Source organism: Dreissena polymorpha, chromosome 1 (assembly GCF_020536995.1).
Source record: "Dreissena polymorpha isolate Duluth1 chromosome 1, UMN_Dpol_1.0, whole genome shotgun sequence".
NCBI classification, from domain to species: domain Eukaryota; kingdom Metazoa; phylum Mollusca; class Bivalvia; order Myida; family Dreissenidae; genus Dreissena; species Dreissena polymorpha.
The window spans coordinates 95,465,477-95,488,588 of record NC_068355.1 but is presented as its reverse complement, the minus strand read 5'-3'; the positions used below and the strand labels follow the sequence as shown (position 1 = coordinate 95,488,588).

The 23,112-nt window shown below is 35.6% G+C and overlaps 1 protein-coding gene across 4 annotated transcripts in view; it reads right to left on the bottom strand.

Annotated features, from left to right (window-relative positions):
- LOC127841311 (uncharacterized) overlaps positions 1-22,304 on the bottom strand; it is a 36,448-nt gene extending 14,144 nt beyond the window's left edge. For all 4 annotated transcript variants that reach the window (XM_052370033.1, XM_052370038.1, XM_052370054.1 and 1 more), the window contains exons 1-6: positions 22,189-22,304; positions 6,859-6,988; positions 4,734-4,836; positions 3,948-4,163; positions 3,127-3,285; positions 1,429-2,804 (exon numbers count right to left, since the gene is read on the bottom strand). In XM_052370033.1, the coding sequence (XP_052225993.1) occupies positions 1,429-2,804; positions 3,127-3,285; positions 3,948-4,163; positions 4,734-4,836; positions 6,859-6,988; positions 22,189-22,232 (2,028 nt within the window). In that variant the 5' untranslated portion in view covers positions 22,233-22,304. The remainder of the gene's footprint in view (positions 1-1,428; positions 2,805-3,126; positions 3,286-3,947; positions 4,164-4,733; positions 4,837-6,858; positions 6,989-22,188) is intronic.
- Positions 22,305-23,112: the final 808 nt, after the last annotated feature.

Genomic DNA, 23,112 nt, shown 5'->3' with positions numbered 1-23,112 from the left:
ATTAATTAAATTGGATCTCTAGGCTTAGTAGTAGCCATATTCATTATACTTCAATAACCATAAAATACTGTGAAACCATAATTATTCGTCCGACATTAATTTTCGCCTTTTTCATCCTTCGACCGATGGACAAATTCAAGATCCTAACGAACAATCATGTCCCATATTTGAAACAAATAAGACTGAATTACCGTAGGCATGAGGTATTTAAATCCAGCGTAATCCACGCATATACACAGGGCTCGAAATTAACACTCGCACACTCGCAAAATGCAAGGAAAAAAGATTGCAAGGTAAGTTATAAGCCACTAGTATTTTTTGCAAATAAAGAAATAGTGGTAAAAAAAAAAACGAGTTATATTGCTTAATGCGTTCGACGGCGTGAACGCTAAACCGTAGGTCAATTTTTTGAACGTCCGAATACCCATATGCGGAAGCGCGCACCTTGTTTGTTGACTGGTATACTTATAATACAGATACCCGGATGGTATTGATACAAAGAACATGAAACAGTCGACTATTCACACTCAAGTTTAATCCGGTTTTGACACATTATACAGTGTACTGACAACTGACATTTCCTGTAAAACGCGAATGCAATAAGGCTGTATCGAATGCGTCGACTTCGTTTAGGTACAATAGTGTTGATTAGCGCTAATTGTTAACAACTTTATTACCCATTGTGTGTATTGTGTTTTTCAGGGGTGTTGCAGATTATACAGCCTACACGCGGCGAATCCGGATTAAAGACAATACTATTAAACGCAATTAAAATATGACGATGTGTGATCAACACCTGACTGAAATATATTCTGCGCTTTGTTACAGTTTGACTGTGATAGTAATAGAAAAAGACTAATTGGCAATTGGCTTCGTTGTTTAAAACACTCGTTAACGATTATTCAGTCCCACTTATCCGCTAATCATAACAAAGAACGTGTCAATGACATAAAATAATAAGGGACAGTTACTATCACCTAAAATAACAGACTTGTTAATTGGCATATGCCAAACAAGGCCCACCTCCTACAAGTGACTACCAAGTGTCACCTTTCTTTCCCCAGCACGATTTTTTCGCAACCGCGTATTACATGTATTACAAACAAATCGGACGTTGTTTTTTTTTCAAAACCAGAAATAGACGAATTTAAGAGCGGACGAAATAGTCATTTTTATATAAAGGGCGAAATTTTGTGCCGACGAAAATAAATGATTTCACAGAAGACTGCTACACTTCACATGTACATGTATAAACATACATGTTTACAGGTAAGTTAATGTAAAATAATACTGATTACTAGTATTGACATAAATTTATAACAACAACAACCTACACTGTAGTGTTCCAAAAAATATAAATATTGTTTTAAACTATTGGATTAAAGCTAGAAAACAAATATTATTAAACAGGATTTTATTTAAACTTACAGAAATCACTTTCGTTTTGTTTGCAGTTGCTGATCTTTTTACTTTCCTGATGGGTGAATCTTCTAAAACCAGTGCTGCTTCTCTTACAGCTGCATGTTTAACATGCTTGTCTTTACCTCCAAGCTCTGCAGGATCATCCTCACAAGTGTCTTCACTAATGATGACACATTCGTCTTCAGTCAAGTCCAAACATTTCAAGGTCATATTTTGCCGATCTGTCACAGAGCCTACTCTTGCCTTGCCGGCCAATGAACACCTTTGCTGAAGTTTTTTGGATTTAACTCCAAGTCCTTCCCCAATATCACTTTCTGTACTTGTGCTGCCGATTTCAAAGACATCAGATTTCCTTTTTAGTTTGCTACTATGGAGTGTTAAGAGACTCTTAGATGACTTTTGCTTTAATTTCACAAACTTATTTCCATGTTTGATTTCTTGGTCTGAATCCTGAGACAGTTCATACTCAGACGAATTTACAAGCGTGTTTTCCGTTCCACTTGATTCAGTTTGCACAGTCACACTATCAATGCCATGCTCTTTCATTGACATTTGTCTACCTCTGCCTTTGATTCCTTTAGATAAGGCAGAAATATTGAATTTATGCTTTGATTTAGGATTGTGCATTAAGAAACTTTTACGCTTGTGAAAGGTAGAAAGTCGTTTTGATCTATCTTCCTTTTTAACACTTTGTTTATGCCCATTTTTTTGCCCGATGACTTTCCTTTCTGTTATATCATCACTCTGACTGACACTTAAAGATGAAATCTCTGACTCATTCAGTGAGGGTAAAGAATCACAAGAACTGTTCAGTACAACCTTAGCAGACTTTATCTTGCCAAGCCAGTTTTTAACACGCTTTCCAGACTCCGAATGGGCTCTAGAATGGTTAATTTTCCTTTTTTTGGGTTCAGTGTTTGTTTTTAAGGCCTTTGTTCTTGCTGCAAGCGCAGACAAGGGTTCATCTTCTGAATCAGAATCTATTTTACTTACTTTTGTCTTTATATTGTCTAAACTCTTTGATAATTTTTTAATATGCTGTTTTTTTTTCAGAGAACTAAAATCTGCATCAGAGTCACTTCCAGATGAAATCAGAATTTTCTTTCTCTTGATCACCTTTTCACTTGAAGCTGTTCTTATTGCACCACTGTGTTTCTCATACTTAACTGGAGTCTTATTTACAAGCATGGAACTTGTATTGGGACCAAACACTTCCTCCACAGACTTCCTCCGCTTTTCTAACTTCTTCTTTTCAATTTTTTCCAGGACTTTGGCTTGTTTTTGTTTTCTTTGAGGTGATTGGTCACTGATCAAACTGAGAGTGTCTGAACTATTTCCTTCATTTAAAAGCTCTGAATAGTGCTTTGTTGCTTCAATACCCACTGGTTGTGAAAAAAATAATATTAAGCTATACTGGACATACAAAAACAACAAATTTACTTAAATTTTACTCCTTACATTTTTTTTAAAGTGTTATTAACAAGTACATGTACTATTTACAAACAATGACAACAAAACCCAAATAAATAAAATACTTACAAATGTGTTAATATTCATTTAGATACATGCAATCACATAGATGGTTTCATATATGTACACAAATTCATACTAAATTTAGAAAATTTACAAGGTTTCAATATTTGCATTTAAAAACATCAAATCAACAGCAGAACAGGTATTCAACAAAGGTAATTTTATCATTACTGTTCGAGTTGCTGTCCTTTTTCCGGTCCACAGACATCTTAATCTTCTTTTCACGTGCCTCTCTGAGTCGATCAAGCTGTTTATTTTGTTCAAGCATTTCATCCACCTCCAGGTCACTGCCTGTAAGGCTGGACACACTTGAGGAATCATCATCAGAAGCTGTTCATAGAAAATATTAAAATTTGTTATAAGTCAAGCTGTTTGGTAAATGAAAATTAAAATGGTTTTTGTGACTCCATATTACATGGATGTAACATTATATTTTTTTTTTTATTAAATCTTGTTATATATGTATTGTCTTGTCTTGTCTAATGATTTTCATTAAATAAACTATAAAAGGACAATAATTTCTCTCCTTATAATGTTCCTGAAGTTAAATCATCTATATGCACACTCATTTTAGATAAATATGTCTAGTTGTCATGCAATTGAACAATAAACAACATTGTATTAAACATTGTATTGATCTATCTATAAAGACAGAATATCAACATAATAAAAATGTGTACATATTACAAGGCTTTCGTCAGGAAATAACAGCAGACCTGATTATAAGTTAACCCTTTGAATGCTGGGAAATTTGTCATCTGCAAAAATGTCGTCTGCTGAATTTCAAAAATTAGCATTTTCTTTGATTTTTTTCAAAGAATACTGTCAGAATAGCAAACAGTTTGGATCCTGATGAGAAGCCACGTTTTGTGGCGTCTCATCTGGATCCAAACTGTTTGCAAAGGCCTTCAAAATTCGGTTCCAGCACTGAAAGAGTTAAATAACATAAGGTCATTTTGCAACAAGTATGGGAGACAGCCAAATACACAAACCAAGTAGTGAGCGGATGGCATCAGACACCTTCAATGTTGATGACTTGGGTTCTTTCATTTTGGCTGTCTCAACTCTCTCAGACTTGTGCCTGCTCTTCGAGGGATCTTTTTGATTGTCTGAACTTGCTGCATGCTCATTGGATTTGGCTGCTGAGCTTGCAGTCTTCACTCCTGGGGATTTTGCTTTATACAGATTGTCTGCATCCACTACTTGACCTTAAATACAAATAATATTACTAGGCTAAACATAACATCCATTTTAAGTTTAAAAGCACAGGAAATGAATCGCCTATAAAAATACGCACTAGACATGCATCATGAATGTTCATGTATGGTTTTAAAAAAAATTACACTTGTCATGCCAAGATGGATCTTGATTTATCTGTGTCTAATGTAGTTCGAGACCAGATTCCTCATACACTTGTCAGGAGCTATGCTGTCCACTTTTGGGACCATGAAACCTTGCCTGACTTTATAGCAGACACAGTAGTTCATGACAAGACTGGGGAACTGCACAGGCTGGTCTGGAGCTACATAAGTGGTATACGACATAACAACAATTCTCTATGATGCAGCAACTACTTATAACAAAATTAAAAATTTTACTAAAATCACTTGGCACTGAATTATTTTGAAAATAAGTGGGCAATACCGGCATCATATACATGTAAGTCATTTTCCTATCTTTGTGCTGAGAAAGGTTCTGACAAAATGTTTATAATTTAACCTCAACATGACAGAACAGAATTTAAGCTTTTGCCACTTTATGTTACCCATATATTATACCTTTCAAGATGGAACGCCTGTTTGTTTTCTCTCCAACAATGTTTTCCTTATTTCCAGGTGAGACCTCCTCAGTTTTGCTGCTTTTATTGATGTCAGAGTAACCCTGTAGTATAATTGTAACTTACCTTCTATAAATGAATTAGAATTAAGGAGGAAATAGTACAGGTAACACATAAGCAATGTAATATATAAATTATTCTACATAGTATACCAACAATACAAATGGATACTAACAATTATAAGTGCTGAATTTATCTTTTTCTACTGATAAATGATAAGCTTTAATCAAATTTTGACTTATATTAAATTATCTAATTATTTCTGCAGTCTGAATTGTGTATAAATAAAAACACCCAGTTATTGATTTCCTCTTGAGATAAATATAAACAGGTTAATTTGTTGAATTAATATCCCCCGCAAATTAAATTTTGTATATAGATATGTGAAAATCCCTTGATATCCCATAATAAATAATTAAGAGTAATAATATTTGTATGCATTTCCATGCATGAAGTTTCATTATGAAATCGTGTATGGTATCTGAGATATAAATGTAGCCCTTTTAATTTATGTCACAAGAATACCAATGGGCAATAACTCTTATTTAATAAAGTTGAGGGTTTTGGTTCTTAAGAAAGGCAATTCTCCTTATTGGCACTTCTCCTCATTGATATCTACATACCCATGAAGTTGCAGGTTAATATCATATATATTCTCTGATATACATGTACAACCATGAAAAGATTGTGACAGAGCGAATTCTAGAAGGATTTAAAAAAAAATCAACAAGAGCTGTCAGAAGACAGCGGGGAGCGCGCTCAACTATTCGAGTGCTTGACAGTATAACATAAGTCATCATGGAGAGGGGGGGGGGGGGGGGGGGGGTCGTATAATGTGGGTGGGTGGTCATTTAATAGATGATCTTTCAAAAATAAGGAAAAAAAAATATTTTTTTTTGGGGGGGGGGATTCTGGGGTGGGGCATGAGGGATGGTTTAGGTGGAGTGCATTGTGGTATGTCAGGTTCATGTGTAGGTGTTGTGTTGTCAAAGTGTCAATCAAATGTGATCATAAATAAAGAAGTTATGGCAATTTAAGCAAAATGTTCAAATATCTAAGTATAAAAGGGACCATAATTCTGTCAAAATGCTTGATACAGTTGTCTGCTCTTGTTTATAGATTGGGGTCATGTTGGTAAAGAAGTATGCAAAATATAAAAGCAATATGTCAAAGGACATAGGAAATATTTGGGGTTGTACGCGAACTTTAACATTTGCACGCTAACACTAACGGGAATGGAAATGCCGACGCCGGGGTTAGTAGGATAGCTCCACTATATATATATTTCATATATAAAAGTCGAGCTAAAAATACAACGGGAAAATTATGTGACATGTGGCTTGACCGTCATAACAGTTGTTGGTTATAACAATAGGAATTTGATATTAGGCTATGCTTGGAACCAGTTAAATCTCTGCGCAGCGGTTGATCTAACTTCTGAACACAAGGTAAGGTTACCTTTGCTATGGAAGTTTAAGTTGTGATGCTGCATTAGGTAAAATGTACTATTAAATGAGTCGCGTTCTGAGAAAACTGGGCATAATGCTTGTGCGTAAAGTGTCGTCCCAGAGTAGTCTGCACAGGCTAATCAGGGACGACACTTTCCACCTAAATTGGATTTTTGCTAAGAAGAGACTTCATTTAAACAAAAAATGTCACAAAAGCGGAAAGTGTCGTACCTGATTAGCCTGTGCGGACTGTTTTCTCAGAACACGACTCAAATGATAAGTATCTTGGACTCATTACAAGGAACCAAAATACAGTTCAAAGTTATATATTTCTGATTTAACTTTCCCCTTCAATATGTGAGGCACAGTGGTGTAGTGTATATGGTGTCCGCCTAGCAATCTGGAGGTCACCGGTTCGATCCCCATTGTGGGAGCGTTCTTTAGTTTCCCCACATTGACACCAACGACAAGTACTGGTTCTAGTACTGTCTTAGAAAACTTGACGTGTTTCAAATAAGCCTTAGGATTTCTATGTACAATGTAAGAAAGCTAAAATAAATAGGTTTAGACTAATATGTTAGTTTTTAATGCATGTGTATTCTATATCAATGTACTTACTGTTTGTTTGACTGCTAAATTTTTAACAAAGTTAAGGACCAGATTATTTATCTTGTCTCGCTCATCTGTACTCAGTTCCCTCCCAACATGTTCTTTGTATTTCTGTCTCACATGCTTCTTAGTTATTACACTGAAATAGAAAATCATTAGCATACTCAATTAAGCTCTTAAACAAAAATGTCAAGATAGCTATTAATTTGTTCATGATGTACAAGTATTGTGTAGGTAATGTAATAACTCGCCGTTTTAACAGTTTGTCCCTTAATAACTTGTCACATATTGCAATCTTGACTCTTTCTTTCGTAACAACTTCCCCTTAATTTCATTAATAAATGTTGCTATACATTTATTCATTTGGTGTACATGTAATCTGAGAGCATTTTACAATAAACAAAAAAATTGTTTTAATATGTTATTGTTTTTTGTGTATCATCAATGGTCTCAAGCACTTGAACTCAGTCTGTTGTTTATTTTGGCATCAGTATCTTTGTGATCTTGGAAAAAGGAGACTCAGGACTCCTGTTGTAAAATCCTAGTGAGAAACCTGTCTTAATTAAATAAAACTTACTTTATTTTAAAATGCCATAATTGAGAACACTAAGTCTTGCATAAATTACTTTATACTTTATACCGGTAACATTTCACCACATACTTTTCCCACAGTAACAAAAATTTCTATTATCATCTGTATTTAAATTTCAGGAATGAAAACTAATTTATTTTATTTAATTTTACATGTTGACCTTATTTATGGAGGCACATGAACCAGATTCTAACTCAGCCTATATATTTTCAAGATAAACATTGTGAAGACTTCCATCTTGACCTAATTTCGTCACTTAAATGTGTCTAATTAACTAAATAGTGTACTGGTTTAATTTCTATCTCATGTCCCAGTGCTATATAGATGCCAGATCGACATTGATCATAACAGGCATAATCCAGCATGTGAACTGTGTAGCAATTGTTTAGCTCAGTGCAAATCTTTGTTGGTCCTAGAACATCCAGGAATGTCCATGGGGCTCCACAAGGCCAACATTAAAGTTTTGGGAAGTTGGAAACTCCTGTATTGATCATTCCGGGAATATTGAGGCATCAGAGGTGGTCTGTTTAGCTGCCATATAAGGGCCAGGTAGAGCTGTATTACTGCCTTTGTTGTCTGTGTGAGTCTTTGACAGTCCAACAACAGCCCGGCCAATCAAGTACCAGTTTAAGGGTTGTATAGGGACCCTTTACAATCGTTACGCTGAATATACCTGTATTTTTTATATTTATGCTATCACAACGGATCAGCATGGAGCTACTTAGGTGGAAAACAGGAAAAAAATATGGTGGAAATATGGCAGATTCATGGACTACATGAATTACGCACGAACTCAAAATTAACACCGACGATATCGGATAGTTAGGGTGCTTATAAGGACTTTCATGGTGAATACATGTTGTAAAAATAGGGAGTTTCAGGGAGGAACATGGAATAAAACGGACAATGGTGGATATTAATAAAATACATTTTATTAGAAATTCTAACATTGACGATGAGATGAGGACTGAAAACAAGCTGACAAGATGCCAGCTTCACTGCAAAAATCTCAGGTTGCAAAAGTGGAGATTCAATAGATGAATTCAGCTCTTTTTTCTAATCCCTGGTAGACTTTCAATATGCAGTGCCTTCCACAGGCCATTTAACCAGACATTCCCAAAAGTGCCGGACCCTCGGACCTTAAATATATACCATTTGCCGGTCCGAATGTCCGGCAAATAATTCAAGAGCTTAAGTGTATTTATTTCAAAGAATTAAAACTTGAAAATAAGCGAGAGCTATTATGAACTATGAGAAGGAACAAGAGCTGTCACCATAGGATGACTTTTGCCCCCTATAAATGCTTGATAGAAGTTATGAGCTTTTTTCGAAACCTTAACACAGATTTCGAAACATAAAGGCAGACCCTAAGTTCAAGGTCAAGGTCACAGGGGTCAAAATGTTTGTGCGCATGGAAAGGTCTTGTCCATATACACATGCATACTAAATATGAAGGTTATATCTCAAGGGACATAGAAGTTATGAGCATTTTTCAAAACCTAAACACAGATTTTGAAACCTAAACGCGGACCCTAACTTCAAGGTCAAGGTCACAGGGGTAAAACATTTTGTGCATATGGAAAGGCGTTGTCCATATACACATGCAATACAAATATGAAGGTTATATTTCAAGGGACAAAGAAGTTATGAGCATTTTTCAAAACCTAAACGCAGATTTTGAAACCTAAACGCGGACCCTAACTTCAAGGTCAAGGTCACAGGGGTACAAAATTTTGTGCTTATGGAAAGGCGTTGTCCATATACACATGCAATACAAATATAAAGGTTATATCTCAAGGGACATAGAAGTTATGAGCATTTTTTGAAACCTAAACGCAGATTTCGAAACCTAAACGCGGACCCTAACTTCAAGGTCAGGGTCACGGGGTAATTTTTTTTGTGCTTATGGAAAGGCCTTGTCCATATATACACATACATACCAAATATGAAGGTTATATCTCAAGGGACATAGAAGTTATGAGCATTTTTCGAAACCTAAACGCACATTTCAAAACCTAAACGCGGACCCTAAGTTCAAGGTCAAGATCACAGGGGTAAAAAAAATTGTGCGTATGGAAAGGCCTTGTCCATATATACATGCATACCAAATATGAAGGTTATATCTCAAGGGACATAGAAGTTATAAGCATTTTTCGAAACCTAAACGCAAAGTGTGACGGAAAGACAGACAGACGGACAGATAGTTGGACAGACAGATGGATAGTCCGATCACTATATGCCACCTTTTCTTCGAAAAGGGGGCATAAAAAATACGTCATATTTTTGGCTAACATTCATGAAATGTTAATGCGCACGGCACTGATTACTTCATCCTTTGCAAGTAAATCTGTCTTATACGGTTAAATGAAAACACGATTGTTGCAGTTGGGGTATAAACAGTTCATTCTGAATCAAATTTGCTTCATAGTGCTTTTTCATTGATTTATATATCTTTGTGAACAGTTTGTTGACATTTGAAGTTTAATTTTTAGCTGTCATATAATTTTGCAACAGGGAAATATTTGCCATTGCTATTTTCTTTAATTCCGATAATTGTTTGTGCATAAAAACTTTTAAATGATTTAATTGATATCCCAAACATGTTCTGTTGTTTTAGGTACTTCTTTGATTCCTAACAAGTATAAATGTGATTTTTTTGTAAAAATAGTTTATTGAAAATCTTCACTGTCACAAAGAACTATCCGTATCTGAAAACACTTGTTTTAAGAGCAATTGGCTACCAGTATACAATTTTTGAATTTCCGATTGAGAAATTGCATTGTTTTTAAAATTTCGGTTTAAATATTTTTCTTTAGAATACTGTGTGTTGTTGTTTTGTTTGTTTTCTTTGTTCAGTGTTGTGTTTTTTATTTTTATTTCATTTTTTCAATTATCATTATGTCAATTAATTTGAGTTGTTTATGTGATGTTTCGGTCCTATGAATCCCAGTCCGGTCCTGCAAGTTTTTTAAGTCCACAGGACCGAATGTCCTTTGCACTTTGAATACTTTTGGGAATGTCTGTTTAACAGTCCCTCACCGGGACGCTTTAATTTTAAAATCAGAGTCCACGGGGCGCCTGAAATTTTCTGATCAGTGTATTTTTGCTGTTACTGCAACTAGCCATTCTAAAGATCAAAGCGATATTGACTTTGCCGAAAATTTTGAAACCGATTGACGATCCTTTGTCAACTACATCTAAAGCTTTACCCAACTAAAGCCCGCTAAGGACGGAGCATCGCTGTATTGGAAAATCAATATTGGTGAATAAAAGCATACGCTTTGTACAAGTGACAGCACTCGTAGGCAGGCACTACCTGCAGTTAAATCATGCAGACAACTCGTGACATACATGTAATTGCCACTGAAATCTTGGCCAGTTACTTTGAAGACTAATGATGGCTGTAATCCTCGTGGAAGTTGTGCATTTCATGAATAATACTGTCAAATAATTTAATCGATTTGTTAAGAGTTTTAACAAATTATCATTGAATTCATTACGCAACCGTTAATGTTTTCTTGAAGTCTCAAATGAGCATAATTGAATTTGTAATCCGAAATCCACCTCCGAATGTAAATGTTAGCTACGTTAACAGATTCTTGCTTCAAATAAACAATGATAATTTATTTTGTGTTGACCCTTTGTCTCAACAAGAGGGCCTGAAAGGCCCAAAGTCGCTCACCTGAGATAACAAGATATGATTGGGACAAATCTACTGACCAAGTTTCATGAAGATCGAAAAATAAATGTGGCCTCTAGAGTGTTAACAAGGTTTTACTAAAGCCATATAAGAAAAAATGCCCCGCCCCCTGGCAGCCATGTTTTTCAACCAACCGGCATCATTTTTTAACTCATCCAAGATATTATCGGGATGAATCTTCTGACCAAGTTTCATGAAGATAGGACAGTAAATGTGGCCTCTAGAGTGTTAACACAATTTTACTATAGCCATATAAGGAAAAATGCCCAGCCCCTTGGAAGCCATCTTTTTCAAGCAAACATAATTAGTTTCGAAATCATCCACAATATCATTGAGACCAATCTTTTTACCAAATTTCATGAAGATTGGACAATAAATGTGGCCTCTAGAGTGTTAACAAGGTTTTACAATAGCCATATAAGGAAAAATGCCCCGCCCCTAGTGACCATATTTTTAAAGCAACCAAAACCATTTTCGAACTCATCTAAGATATCATTGGGACAAATCTTCTGACCGAGTTTCATGATGATCGGAAAATAAATGTGACCTCTAGAGTGTTAACAAGGTTTTAATATATAGCCATATAAGGAAAAATGCCCCGCCCCGTGGTGGCCATGTTTTTCAACCAACCGTCATCATTTTGGAACTCGTCCAAGATATCATTTAGACCAATCTTCTGACCAAATTTCATGAAGATCAGACTATAAATTTGGCCTCTAGAGTGTTAACAAGATTTTACTATAACCATATATAGCCATATAAAGAAAAATGCCCCGCCCCTTGGCAGCCATGTTTTTCAAGCAAAGGCTACCATTTTCGAACTCATCCAAGAAATCATTGATACTAATCTTCTTACCAAGTTTCATGAAGATCAGAAAATAAATGGGCATCTAGAGTGTTAATAAGGTTTTACTATAGCCATATAAGGAAAAATGCTCCGCCCCCTGGCGGCCATGTTTTTCAACCAACGTGCATCATTTTCGAACACGTCCAAGATATTTTTGGGATGAATCTTCTGACCAGGTTTCATAAAGATTGGACTATAAATGTGGCCTCTAGAGTGTTAACAAGATTTAACTATAGCCATATATAGCCATATAAGGAATAATGCCCCACCCCTTGGCAGCCATGTTTTTCAAGCAAAGGTAACCATTTTTAAATTCATCCAAGATATCATTGGAACACATCTTCTGAGCAAGTTTCATGAAGATCGTAAAATAAATGTGGCCTCTAGAGTGCTAACAAGGTTTTGCCATAGCCATATAAGGACAAATGCCCCGCACCCTGGCAACCATGTTTTTCAACCAACCGTCATCATTTTGGAACTTGTCCAAGATATCATTTAGACCAATCTTCTGACCAAATTTCATGAAGATCAGACTATAAATGTGGCCTCTAGAGTGTTAACAAGAATTTACTATAACCATATATAGCCATATAAAGAAAAATTCCCCGCCCCTTGGCAGCCATGTTTTTCAAGCAAAGGCTACCATTTTCGAACTCATCCAAGAAATCGTTGATACTAATCTTCTGACCAAGTTTCATGAAGATCAGAAAATAAATGGGCATCTAGAGTGTTAATAAGGTTTAACTATAGCCATATAAGGAAAAATGCTCCGCCCCCTGGCGGCCATGTTTTTCAACCAACCGGCATCATTTTCGAACACGTCCAAGATATTATTGGGATGAATCTTCTGACCAGGTTTCATAAAGATTGAACTATAAATGTGGCCTCTAGAGTGTTAACAAGATTTAACTATAGCCATATATAGCCATATAAGGAATAATGCCCCGCCCCTTGGCAGCCATGTTTTTCAAGCAAAGGTAACCATTTTTAAATTCATCCAAGATATCATTGGGACACATCTTCTGAGCAAGTTTCATGAAGATCGTAAAATAAATGTGGCCTCTAGAGTGTTAACAAGGTTTTGCCATAGCCATATACATGTAAGGACAAATGCCCCACCCCCTGGCAACCATGTTTTTCAACCAACCGACATCATTTTCAAACTCGTCCAAGATATTAATGGGATAAATCTTCTGACCAAGTTTTATGAGGATCAGACAATAAATGTGGCCTCTAGAGTGTTTACAAGATTTTGCTATAGCCATATAAGGAAAAATGCTACGCCCCTTGGCAGCCATGTTTTTCAAGCAAGTGTAACCATTTTCAAACTCATCCAAGATATCATTGAAACCAATCTTCTGACCAAATTTCATGATGATTGGCTATAAATCATTAAAGGTGGCCTCTAGAGAGACTGAACAAGGCAAATGTTGACGTCTCACAACGGACGACGCACAACGGACAAAAGGCGATCACAAAAGCTCACCATGAGCATGTTGTGCTAAAGTGAGCTTAAAAGCAATTAACAATATAGGGCTGTTACACCCTTAGGATGTGATTTTTTAACTATGACACTAACAAAACTGAATGCTACGATAATGATTAAAAACCCTTATGTCGAGGCTTAACAAGCAATCATAATGCATAAAAGACGAGAGATGTGGTTGTCAGAAACTCAATCCCCCCTGCTGCGCCACTTTGAAGTCATATATTTGACCATTGATCATTAAGGATGACCTTGACCTTTCACCACTCAAAATGTCAGCTTCATGAAAACAAGAAGGCCTGAAAGGCCCAAAGTCGCTAACCTGAGATAACCAGATATTATTGGGACAATTCTTTTGACCAAGTTTCACGAAGATCTGAAAATAAATGTGGCCTCTAGAGTATTAACAAGGTTTTACTAAAGCCATATACAGAAAAATGCCCCGCCCCCTGGCAGCCATGTTTTTCAACCAACCGGCATCAATTTTGAACTCATCCAAGATATTATCGGGATGAATCTTCTGTCCAAGTTTCATGAAGCAGTCTTCGAAATTAGCACATGCCCGATCGCCCGTGGCGAGTAAAATTTATGCCGGGCGCATACAAAAATTCACGTTTGTGGCCCGCCAGGCATTTTAATTATTGAAGCCGATTGACAGTTTATAAAAAAAATTCGTAAGTTCTTGATATTTGCAAATCTATTTTTCAATTTTGGAAGTTGTAAAACAATGAAATTCGATTGGTATAACAACACGCACCTGCTTGCTCACGTCATCGTTATTGTTTTTGACCGATGCATTTCGGTCACATTCAGTTATTATTGACGGTTTCTTTAGAAAGTAATAGAGTAATGCTTTTTTGAATCGATTATTTCAATCAAGTAATACGCTTCCGTTTTCGTCAATGTCAACAAATGTCATTGTCGACATAGAGGCTATGTAGTATCTATTGTATGTTGATGGGGCTAAGCCCGGTAAAGCACTTCAAAAATAGAAAATTGACAATGATTAATAGAAAAAGGAAGCCAAGAAACCGTACGAGGACACCAGAGAATGCTCTTTCCAAGCGCTCTGGTGTAACGATCGACCGTCTTTATTCTAGTGACTGATTAGATGTCATTGTATTCACTACTGTTGAAACAAATGTTCTGCTTTACTATGTGTAGCATTTAAGTGCAAACATGTTGTGGTTTGTTACATTTTTGGTTAAAAAAGTTTGGGCATGTAAAAAATATGTTGGGCATGTAAAAATTCTTAAGTAACTGGCATGTAACTTTTCAAAGCTAATTTCGAAGACTGATGAAGATCGGAATAGCGCCATGAAATGTAAGTGATTCCAGCCAAGTAAAAATTGGGTCCGTTAAAAACAAAGTGTCATAAAATTCAAATTAGTATCATTTAAGTTATATTTTAAACAATTTTTTTTACAGAAACACTATATACAGTAAAAATACCAAGAAATAGACAGATTTACCATTTACTTTTTGAAATAAAAATAAAAATGCAACAAGCATCATTCGTATTTTCAGCAGTAAATTACCCAATTTAGCCATAACGTTGTTTTAATTTTAACAAGATGTGTTTGTAAAACACAATGTCCCCCTATATGATATTTGACCTTGAAGGATGACCTTGACCCCTATATGATGTTTGACCTTGAAGGATGACCTTGACCCTTCACCACTCAAAATGTGCTGCTCCATAAGATACACATGCATTTCAAATATAAAATTGCTAGCTTCAATATTGCAGAAGTGACATTACATGAGCAATTTTAACCCATATATTTGACCTTGAAGGATGACCTTGACCTTTCACCACTCAAAATGTGCAGCTCCATGAGATACACATGCATGCCAAATATCAAGTTGCTATCTTCAATATTGCAAAAGTATTCTTAAAATAAGCGATTTAGGCCACATATATTTGACCTCTGACCTTGAATGATGACCTTGACCTTGAGCTTTCACCACTCAAAATGTGCAGCTCCATGAGATACACATGCATGCCAAATATCAAGTTGCTATCTTCAATATTGCAAAAGTACTCATAAAATGAGCGATTTTGGCACCATATATTTGACCTCTGACCTTGAAGGATGACCTTGACCTTTCACCACTCAAAATGTGCAGCTCCATGAGATACACATGCATGCCAAATATCAAGTTGCTATCTTGAATATTGAAATACTGCAAAAGTGTACATTAAATGAGCGATTTTGACCCATATATTTGACCTTTGACCTTGAAGGATGACCTTGACCTTTCACCACTCAAAATGTGCAGCTCCATGAGATACATATGCATGCCAAATATCAAGTTGCTATCTTCAATATTGCAAAAGTTATTGCAAATGTTAAAGTTGGCGCAAACCAACCAACCAACCAACCAACAGACCAACCAACAGACAGGGCAAAAACAATAATGTTTTAGTATGACTACTATAGTGGGGGACATAAAAATTGAAGGATGTGCATACAATTTTCAACATATTTAACAATAAACATAGCTTATATGCTATATTAAATCAAATTACATAAGAAAAGAAATAAAACGCGTCAAAAAATATGCGATGTCGGCAGGATTCGAACCTGCGCGGGGAGATCCCAAAAGATTTCTAGTCCATCGCCTTAACCACTTGGCCACGACAACTTCACATCAGTGCAACCTTAAATTAGATATCCATAAGTAAACAGGTAAAAAGGCTCGTCGATCTTTGAAGAAATCGCGAAATCGTATTTTTCAGATGATAATTCGATCAAAGTCAATATTTATAGTGAAAATAATGTATTCTAAATGAATTAGCTTAACACATATCAAAATTCGAAGTTCGAAAAAAATTAAAATGCATCTCTCGGAAATAACCGATCATTGAAGATCAGCAATGATCGTAAAATAAATTGCGGGAAATCATTAGAGGTGCGCTACCTTAATCCCCCCATAAAATTTGACAATAGCAGTAAAAACACTGTTTGTAACACTTACACGCTGCAGTGATTTCAATGGCACTCTGCACTGTAGGTCGCTTACAACGTTGTAAATCAATATATACAACTGACAGACGCTTGCCGCTAATCAGTCTAATGCTCGGTCGCGTGTTTTTGAATCGCAGTACATTTTTGGATAGGATTTTACAGATTTTATGAAATTTGCCACTATTAAAAAATTGGAGCCACTTTTAAAAATTTAGCGCCATGTGGCGCCAATGGCAATCAACAGCGAAACCCCTGCTCCCCGTATCAATATATATTGTATTAAAAATGTTGTTGTTGTATTATAAGCCGTACATTTTACACTTGAAGTCGCTAAAGCTGGCTAAGACGCGTTGAAATCACCTTTTTGTTGTTTTCACTTTAGCTAAAACAATATTTTAGTTTACAATTTATAATGATTTCCCTTGTTTATGATCCACAGAAAATAAATATATAATTGGAAATCATTCAAGTAATTAAATAGTTTTCTTTTCTTGTGTACAGTACCTAAACAGTGCCCAGTGTTCTTCGGAAGCACCGGCGGCCGGCGATTTCGCCGGCTACTGACAGTCTAGGCGCCGGCTACTTTCCCAAAAAATATCAATTGGAAACGGCGCAAATACGCCCGTTTTAATTCGAGTTGTGACGCGATTTTTCAATTTCGTCTTTCTATTAACTAACCGGATGTTTCTATTCAAATGCGCGTTAATTTTGCGCCGAACAGGAAGAAGCACGGATAAAACCGATCGATACAGTACACTCCACGCGTTTTCCCCAATTTCTCTCACTTCTCCGCGGGCAGTGACCTGGAGGGAGATTAAGAAAATCCCACGATACGCGGCGTTTGCATGATTTTGGGCGGGGCGGTTAACTATCGGCAAAATTGATAAGCCGACGCGGCGGCCCTCGGCGTTGGCAACGCGGGGGAAACTCCGCGTTTAACGGGATAACGATCAATTTAACATTGTTTGACTTCCTGATTTTCAAATAAAATTACATTTATTACAAGTACATACATGTAGTATAATATATACAATTAAAAAAAAACAACCAAGATAGATCGATCCCGACGTGGTTGTAGAAGTAGTTGTTGTTGTATAGAAAACTCGTTGATTTACGACAAACAAAGCGTCGTCTTTTAACTGATACTTACCAATTAATATAATCACAGTTTGCAACATTGTTTTTATTTTGATAATTTAATCCAAAGTTTAACTGATACTTACCAATTAATATAATCACAGTTTGCAACATTGTTTTTATTTTGATAATTTAATCCAAAGTTTTCATGTTAGCATGTGTTTTTTCTATACTGAACATGTAGACAAATGACCGAGGACCCTATTAAAAGTCTCGCAAAAATTCGCAATATGTGTGAATTGACAGTTTGACGTCATGAAAGAAAAAACGCTTCCTGTCTGAAGGCATGAAAAACACACTGTTCTCGCCGACAAAATTTGCTTCCTTTGTTTGGCAATCAACACGCTAAACCAATGGGGTGTTTATAACTCAATAGCAACTGTCGAAATATTAACTGCACGTGCTTAGCTCCGCCTTTCGAATCTTTGAAAGTTGAGTCCTGAATGGCCAATTACAGTCACAGCGCGTGAGTTAAAATACACCACCTTAGTGTAATTCCATACACGTGTTTCGTTAAAATTAGCTGACCATGGCATATGCCGGGTCCCTTTGAATTGGGAAAACCAGGTTACCAGGTTAAAAATTGGAATCATTATGTTAAAGCAGACGACAAACAGCGGTAATTACGGGGATAATTAGTTGATGGCGATTAAATAATTATTTCATCAAGCAATGTTCAACGTAATCCAATTGCAGAAAAAACGGCGTGCAAAACAAAACCAGCCAACAATATTAGCGGCGATTTTCAATAATGACGATTAAATAATAATTGGCGAAAAATTAACAAAGATCTAACAGTTACCGATAATTGGTAAAGCACAGGGAGATTAAAGACGTTTTTTTCCGAAATATATCACTGCTGTCGGACACTGATTGAGAAAAATGCTCTAGGCCACAATGTCGCAGAAGTTATTGACGCGTGTATGACAATACACAGGGTCGAGTGTGTACACAGGTAATCTCGTTATCGATTTTTCCTGCTTGATGGCCCGATTTGCAGGCGTTTCGCAATCGCGGGACAACATTTAGTGGCAATTTGTTTTTTTATGTAGGCGGATAAAATAATCGCCATTTTTTCTAGACAATTTTAAGAAATAATAGCCAGTTGGATAAAATAATCGCCATTGGCGATAATGTCTGGCAGCAGCGTGAGCACTGATTTGATATAAAATCTGTGTAAACTCTTAAAAATTACGTCCATTTGATATGTACAACACACTTTTTTGTCGGACAAAATGGCAGCCAGGTAAGCGTTTCTGAGGGGTGTGTGAAAAATCAATATCTGATTGGCTGATCGGAATATATGATTGACAGGTGGCGACCGGTTGAGTAAAACCTGTTTGCTACAGTTTTATTGGCTAAGTTTTCGTTTCATGCAGTGTTATAAATCTTACTCCTATAAATATGAGGTCGATTTACATCGACCTCATATCGTTTAACGTTATTTTGCAATAGCATCGTTCCGACATGAATTCATGTCGGAAGCTTTAACGGCATCAAATTCATATAACAGCACAGAATAATCATGCAATAAATTATTAAACATTAAATATAAACATTATTTTACTAATTGCATTAGAAAAATGTTTATACAAACTTACAAGTAATGATAGTCTAGACCTTAAAACACTACCACTGTTCAAATTCCATATTGTTGCCATATAGCACTGTGTAAATTGAAAGTTGCATAATGTTACCTCATTGGTCGGTTATAAATACATTGTTTCTCTATATATAGTATTTGATTTAGACGAAAATAATAATTTACGTGGAATGTCATATTAGTTTTCCATTAAAACTTTGATCTTGCCGTGTGTGTTTATGGACGTTATTAATTATGTTATACTTATTTTTGTATTTAATTAAGAATTAGAACGTGTAGCCCTTTTTGTTAACTGTTTTTAGCAAACGATTCGCGGCTTAATAAGACACGGAAAATAGATAAAGCGACACTTTCATTTAAAGGTTTAATGTGAACAATATTAAATGAAACCTTTTTTGGTATTAATATATTTTATTGACAGGTTAAAATCGATACTTGAAAAGGTGTTTAGTCTTTAAAGAGATGTCGCTGATATTGTTAATTTCAATAACTGTTAATATGCTTAATGTTGTATAAGAAATTGAATAGTTTCACTGAGTTGTATTCCCGCCTAAAATCCGATATCGTAAAACGCGCAACGGTTAAGAATAAGGTCTGAATAAGTTTAAGTATTCAGATCCGAATATCAGCAGCTGTGCCAGCTGGGAAGCCCCGTTTTGGCTTTAACAACCGCAAGCGAAACAACATACTTTTTTAAGTCTTGCACTTAGACTCCATGATCACAAGTATAGGTCCCTGCTGTGGCGTATGACACCATAGTGTTATTTAGTATTGGTCGGCACAGTATCTGATCATAACGAGATAATTGGTTTGTGCTGAACACAGGGGCAATAAAACCACAGATCTATCAATAAACAAGATTATTGAGATTTCTTTTATTGAACACCGCGATAAAAATGCTCAAACCACGGACTCTAGATTACACGGATAAGAAAAATGGCAACATTCTCAGAATCATCACTGCTATAAGTGTAATCACCTAACAATTCGTCTAAAAATAATTTATATATTTGAGTTGCAGACGATGTACTGTTGTATAAGTCTGAATAAACTATCTGTCTGCCTGTCTAAATCTAAGCCGTCATCGTCCCAGTGAAAAAAATCTGATTTTGAATAGTTGGACATGATGCCCTGATGTCAAAATACGAAATGACCCGCGTAACACCAACCGTGATTTTCAAGAATCTTTAATAAATTGATAATTTAAGGTAAATAACATTTCATATAAATATACATAATTCCGTCGTTGATAATTAACAGCAAACGATGAATGTTTTTGACACCCATTTTATTTCAAGTATGCATGCAAAGCCGAATAAAATCGTGAGGGTCCGCTATATACGCTGTTTCATCATAAATTTAACACCCTTTCTGTGTTATAAACAAGAGCTGAAATCGTTAATTTATTAAGATTTATTTATAATAAGCTTTATTGATATGTTTCGTGAACAAAATATTACAATATATTCCATAAACATATAATAATCATGGCAAAGGAAATTCAATGGCCGGTTTCTAAACAAAAGCATAATCGCCAAGACCGTAGCATCAGTTCAGTGCGTTAGGAACGCGCGCTACTTTCTTCCGCCTTCATTCCTTAATTACTTTCGTTTTTAAACAATTTTTTTTCTATCGTATACAGAATTCTATTCTCCTAAGCAAGATGTACTTTTTAAAACTGAACTCCAAATATCAACGCTACAAATTGGTATTAAGTACGAAAATGTCAACCGTAAATCTAGATTCTAAAACTCCAAAACGGTATGATATTTGCAAAAGTTAAAGTTATAACTCGCCGGGCTGTCAAAATCAGAAGAACGCTACAAATTGGTATTAAGTACGAACATGTCAACCGTAAATCTAGATTCTAAAATCCAAAACGGTATGATATTTGCAACTTATTATTTAAGTTAAATTAATAAATCGCCGGGCTGTCGAAATCAGAAGAAAAACTTAATATATATTTATCTGTTTACTACGTAACGTAAGCTTTCTAATGATATATAATTTGTCAAAATCGGCCGAGAAATGAAACTATAATTCAACAAAATACGTGATTGGGTACATCAAAATGTATAACCTCGGCGCTTCGCTGTATGCTAATTGTACAAGATCGATAGCCACAACACGATAAAACGCGCGTTGGTAAAACATGAAATGTGTATTTCTTGTGTTTATCTCGCTATAAATCCATTAATAACAACGGGAATATACTAAACCGTATATTTTTTGAAAGAGGAATTAATAAGCAACAAGATAACGTATAAACCAATAAAATCGGATGAATAGTTTTTTCATAAGATTGAATTTACTACAGTAAGGGTCAAATACTCGATTCATCTCCTATCAATATACACTCCGTGATACAACTGGTAGTTTTAACACACACATATAGGTTTCATAAGAGTACAGAAAGCTAAAAAGTGATGTGGTTTGTTGTACAACAACAATTGGTTATGTGTAACCTATTCAAAAAATAATTTCGTTCAAAATAATTCAATGTAATTCTATAAACGACAAACACACTTCGTGTGTTGTGTATGTTTATTTTTAAAAATGTACATAAGTGGTTTAAAAGCACAATTTTTACACATTTAAGAGGTAATCGCTCACATTTATGTCTAATTAATGATAATTTTTTGCATTGGCAAAGATTTAACGAGAAAACCTGAAGTTTAAGTTGAACTCAATTTGCTATAGGAAAACGACGGTAGCCGTTTAGACGTAAGCGGGGTAGCTTACGTCTAATTATTTGGACTATATAAATCTTAGAAGTACGGATTTGTTTTGTAAATAATTTTGGGGTGATCACAAAAATATATAGAAAGTTTACGTCTTGATTAATGCTTAATTTATTGCAGCACACAGATTATTGATTATAAAAAAGATCAGTCAGAATGATAATAAAGCTCGCGAAAATATGTTATTTTACTAAATTATTCATCTCACTAGCTTACAAACAACTAGAAGAAAACCCACTTTCATTTTAATACATAGATTACCTTAAGTCTGAAACATTTAATATTTCGGAAACGTATTTTTCCATCTCTTTCTTTCGCTTTCAATATATTTTTCACTTCTTTTCTTCGCTTACTACACATTTAAAGGTGTAGAAATCGGTTATTGAATAATTTCACGGTCACCAAACGCGCACCTCCGGCTGATAGCAAGCGGAGGCAAATATTATGCTACCTTTGGCATGTATTTTAACAACATAAACAGAAATCAGCGCGCTCAACCCCCGCGTATAATTTAAAGATTGAATAACACTCCAGAAACCTTCATGGGCGACCCAACCTTAATTCATACAGCGACCCTCTTCATACCGTGTGCATTGACGTCAACCAAATGTGCCGTCCTGTGTCAAAAATTAAAACTGATATTGAAAATAAACGTTTTCCAAGAGTTTGTGGTGAACATTGCCACATGTGTCTTGCTTATAAGAATACACTAATTTCGCACACATCTCGTCGGTATCAGAGACGTAGTTATCTACGTCTCTGTCGGTATATTCATTCTTGTTTTTTATTCGTATCATAGGAGACGAGGCTTTATTTTACAAGTTGGAAAAAAAATGTGTGGACTTCACCATGGAGAGTGTAGAATATAAATATATGTATCTGTTCAGTGCCGTAGTTAATCAATTGGAAAAATAAAACTGTAGACTCTAATGCTTCACACCCAGAACAATGTAACAAACCTTTAAACTTTGCAGATACTCGTTCATTAAATCAAATAGTTGATGAACCAACTAGACTACCGGTATCTGATACCACTAAGAAATGTCTTGACCTGTTTTTCTTGTCTAATCCATCTTTAGCCGAAACAGTTAAGGTCATTCCAGGTTTTAGTCAGTGATCACTGCATCCCTTTTGTTGATATTTTATCTTCTGCCAGAATAAATCGGAAAGAGAAACGAAAAATAC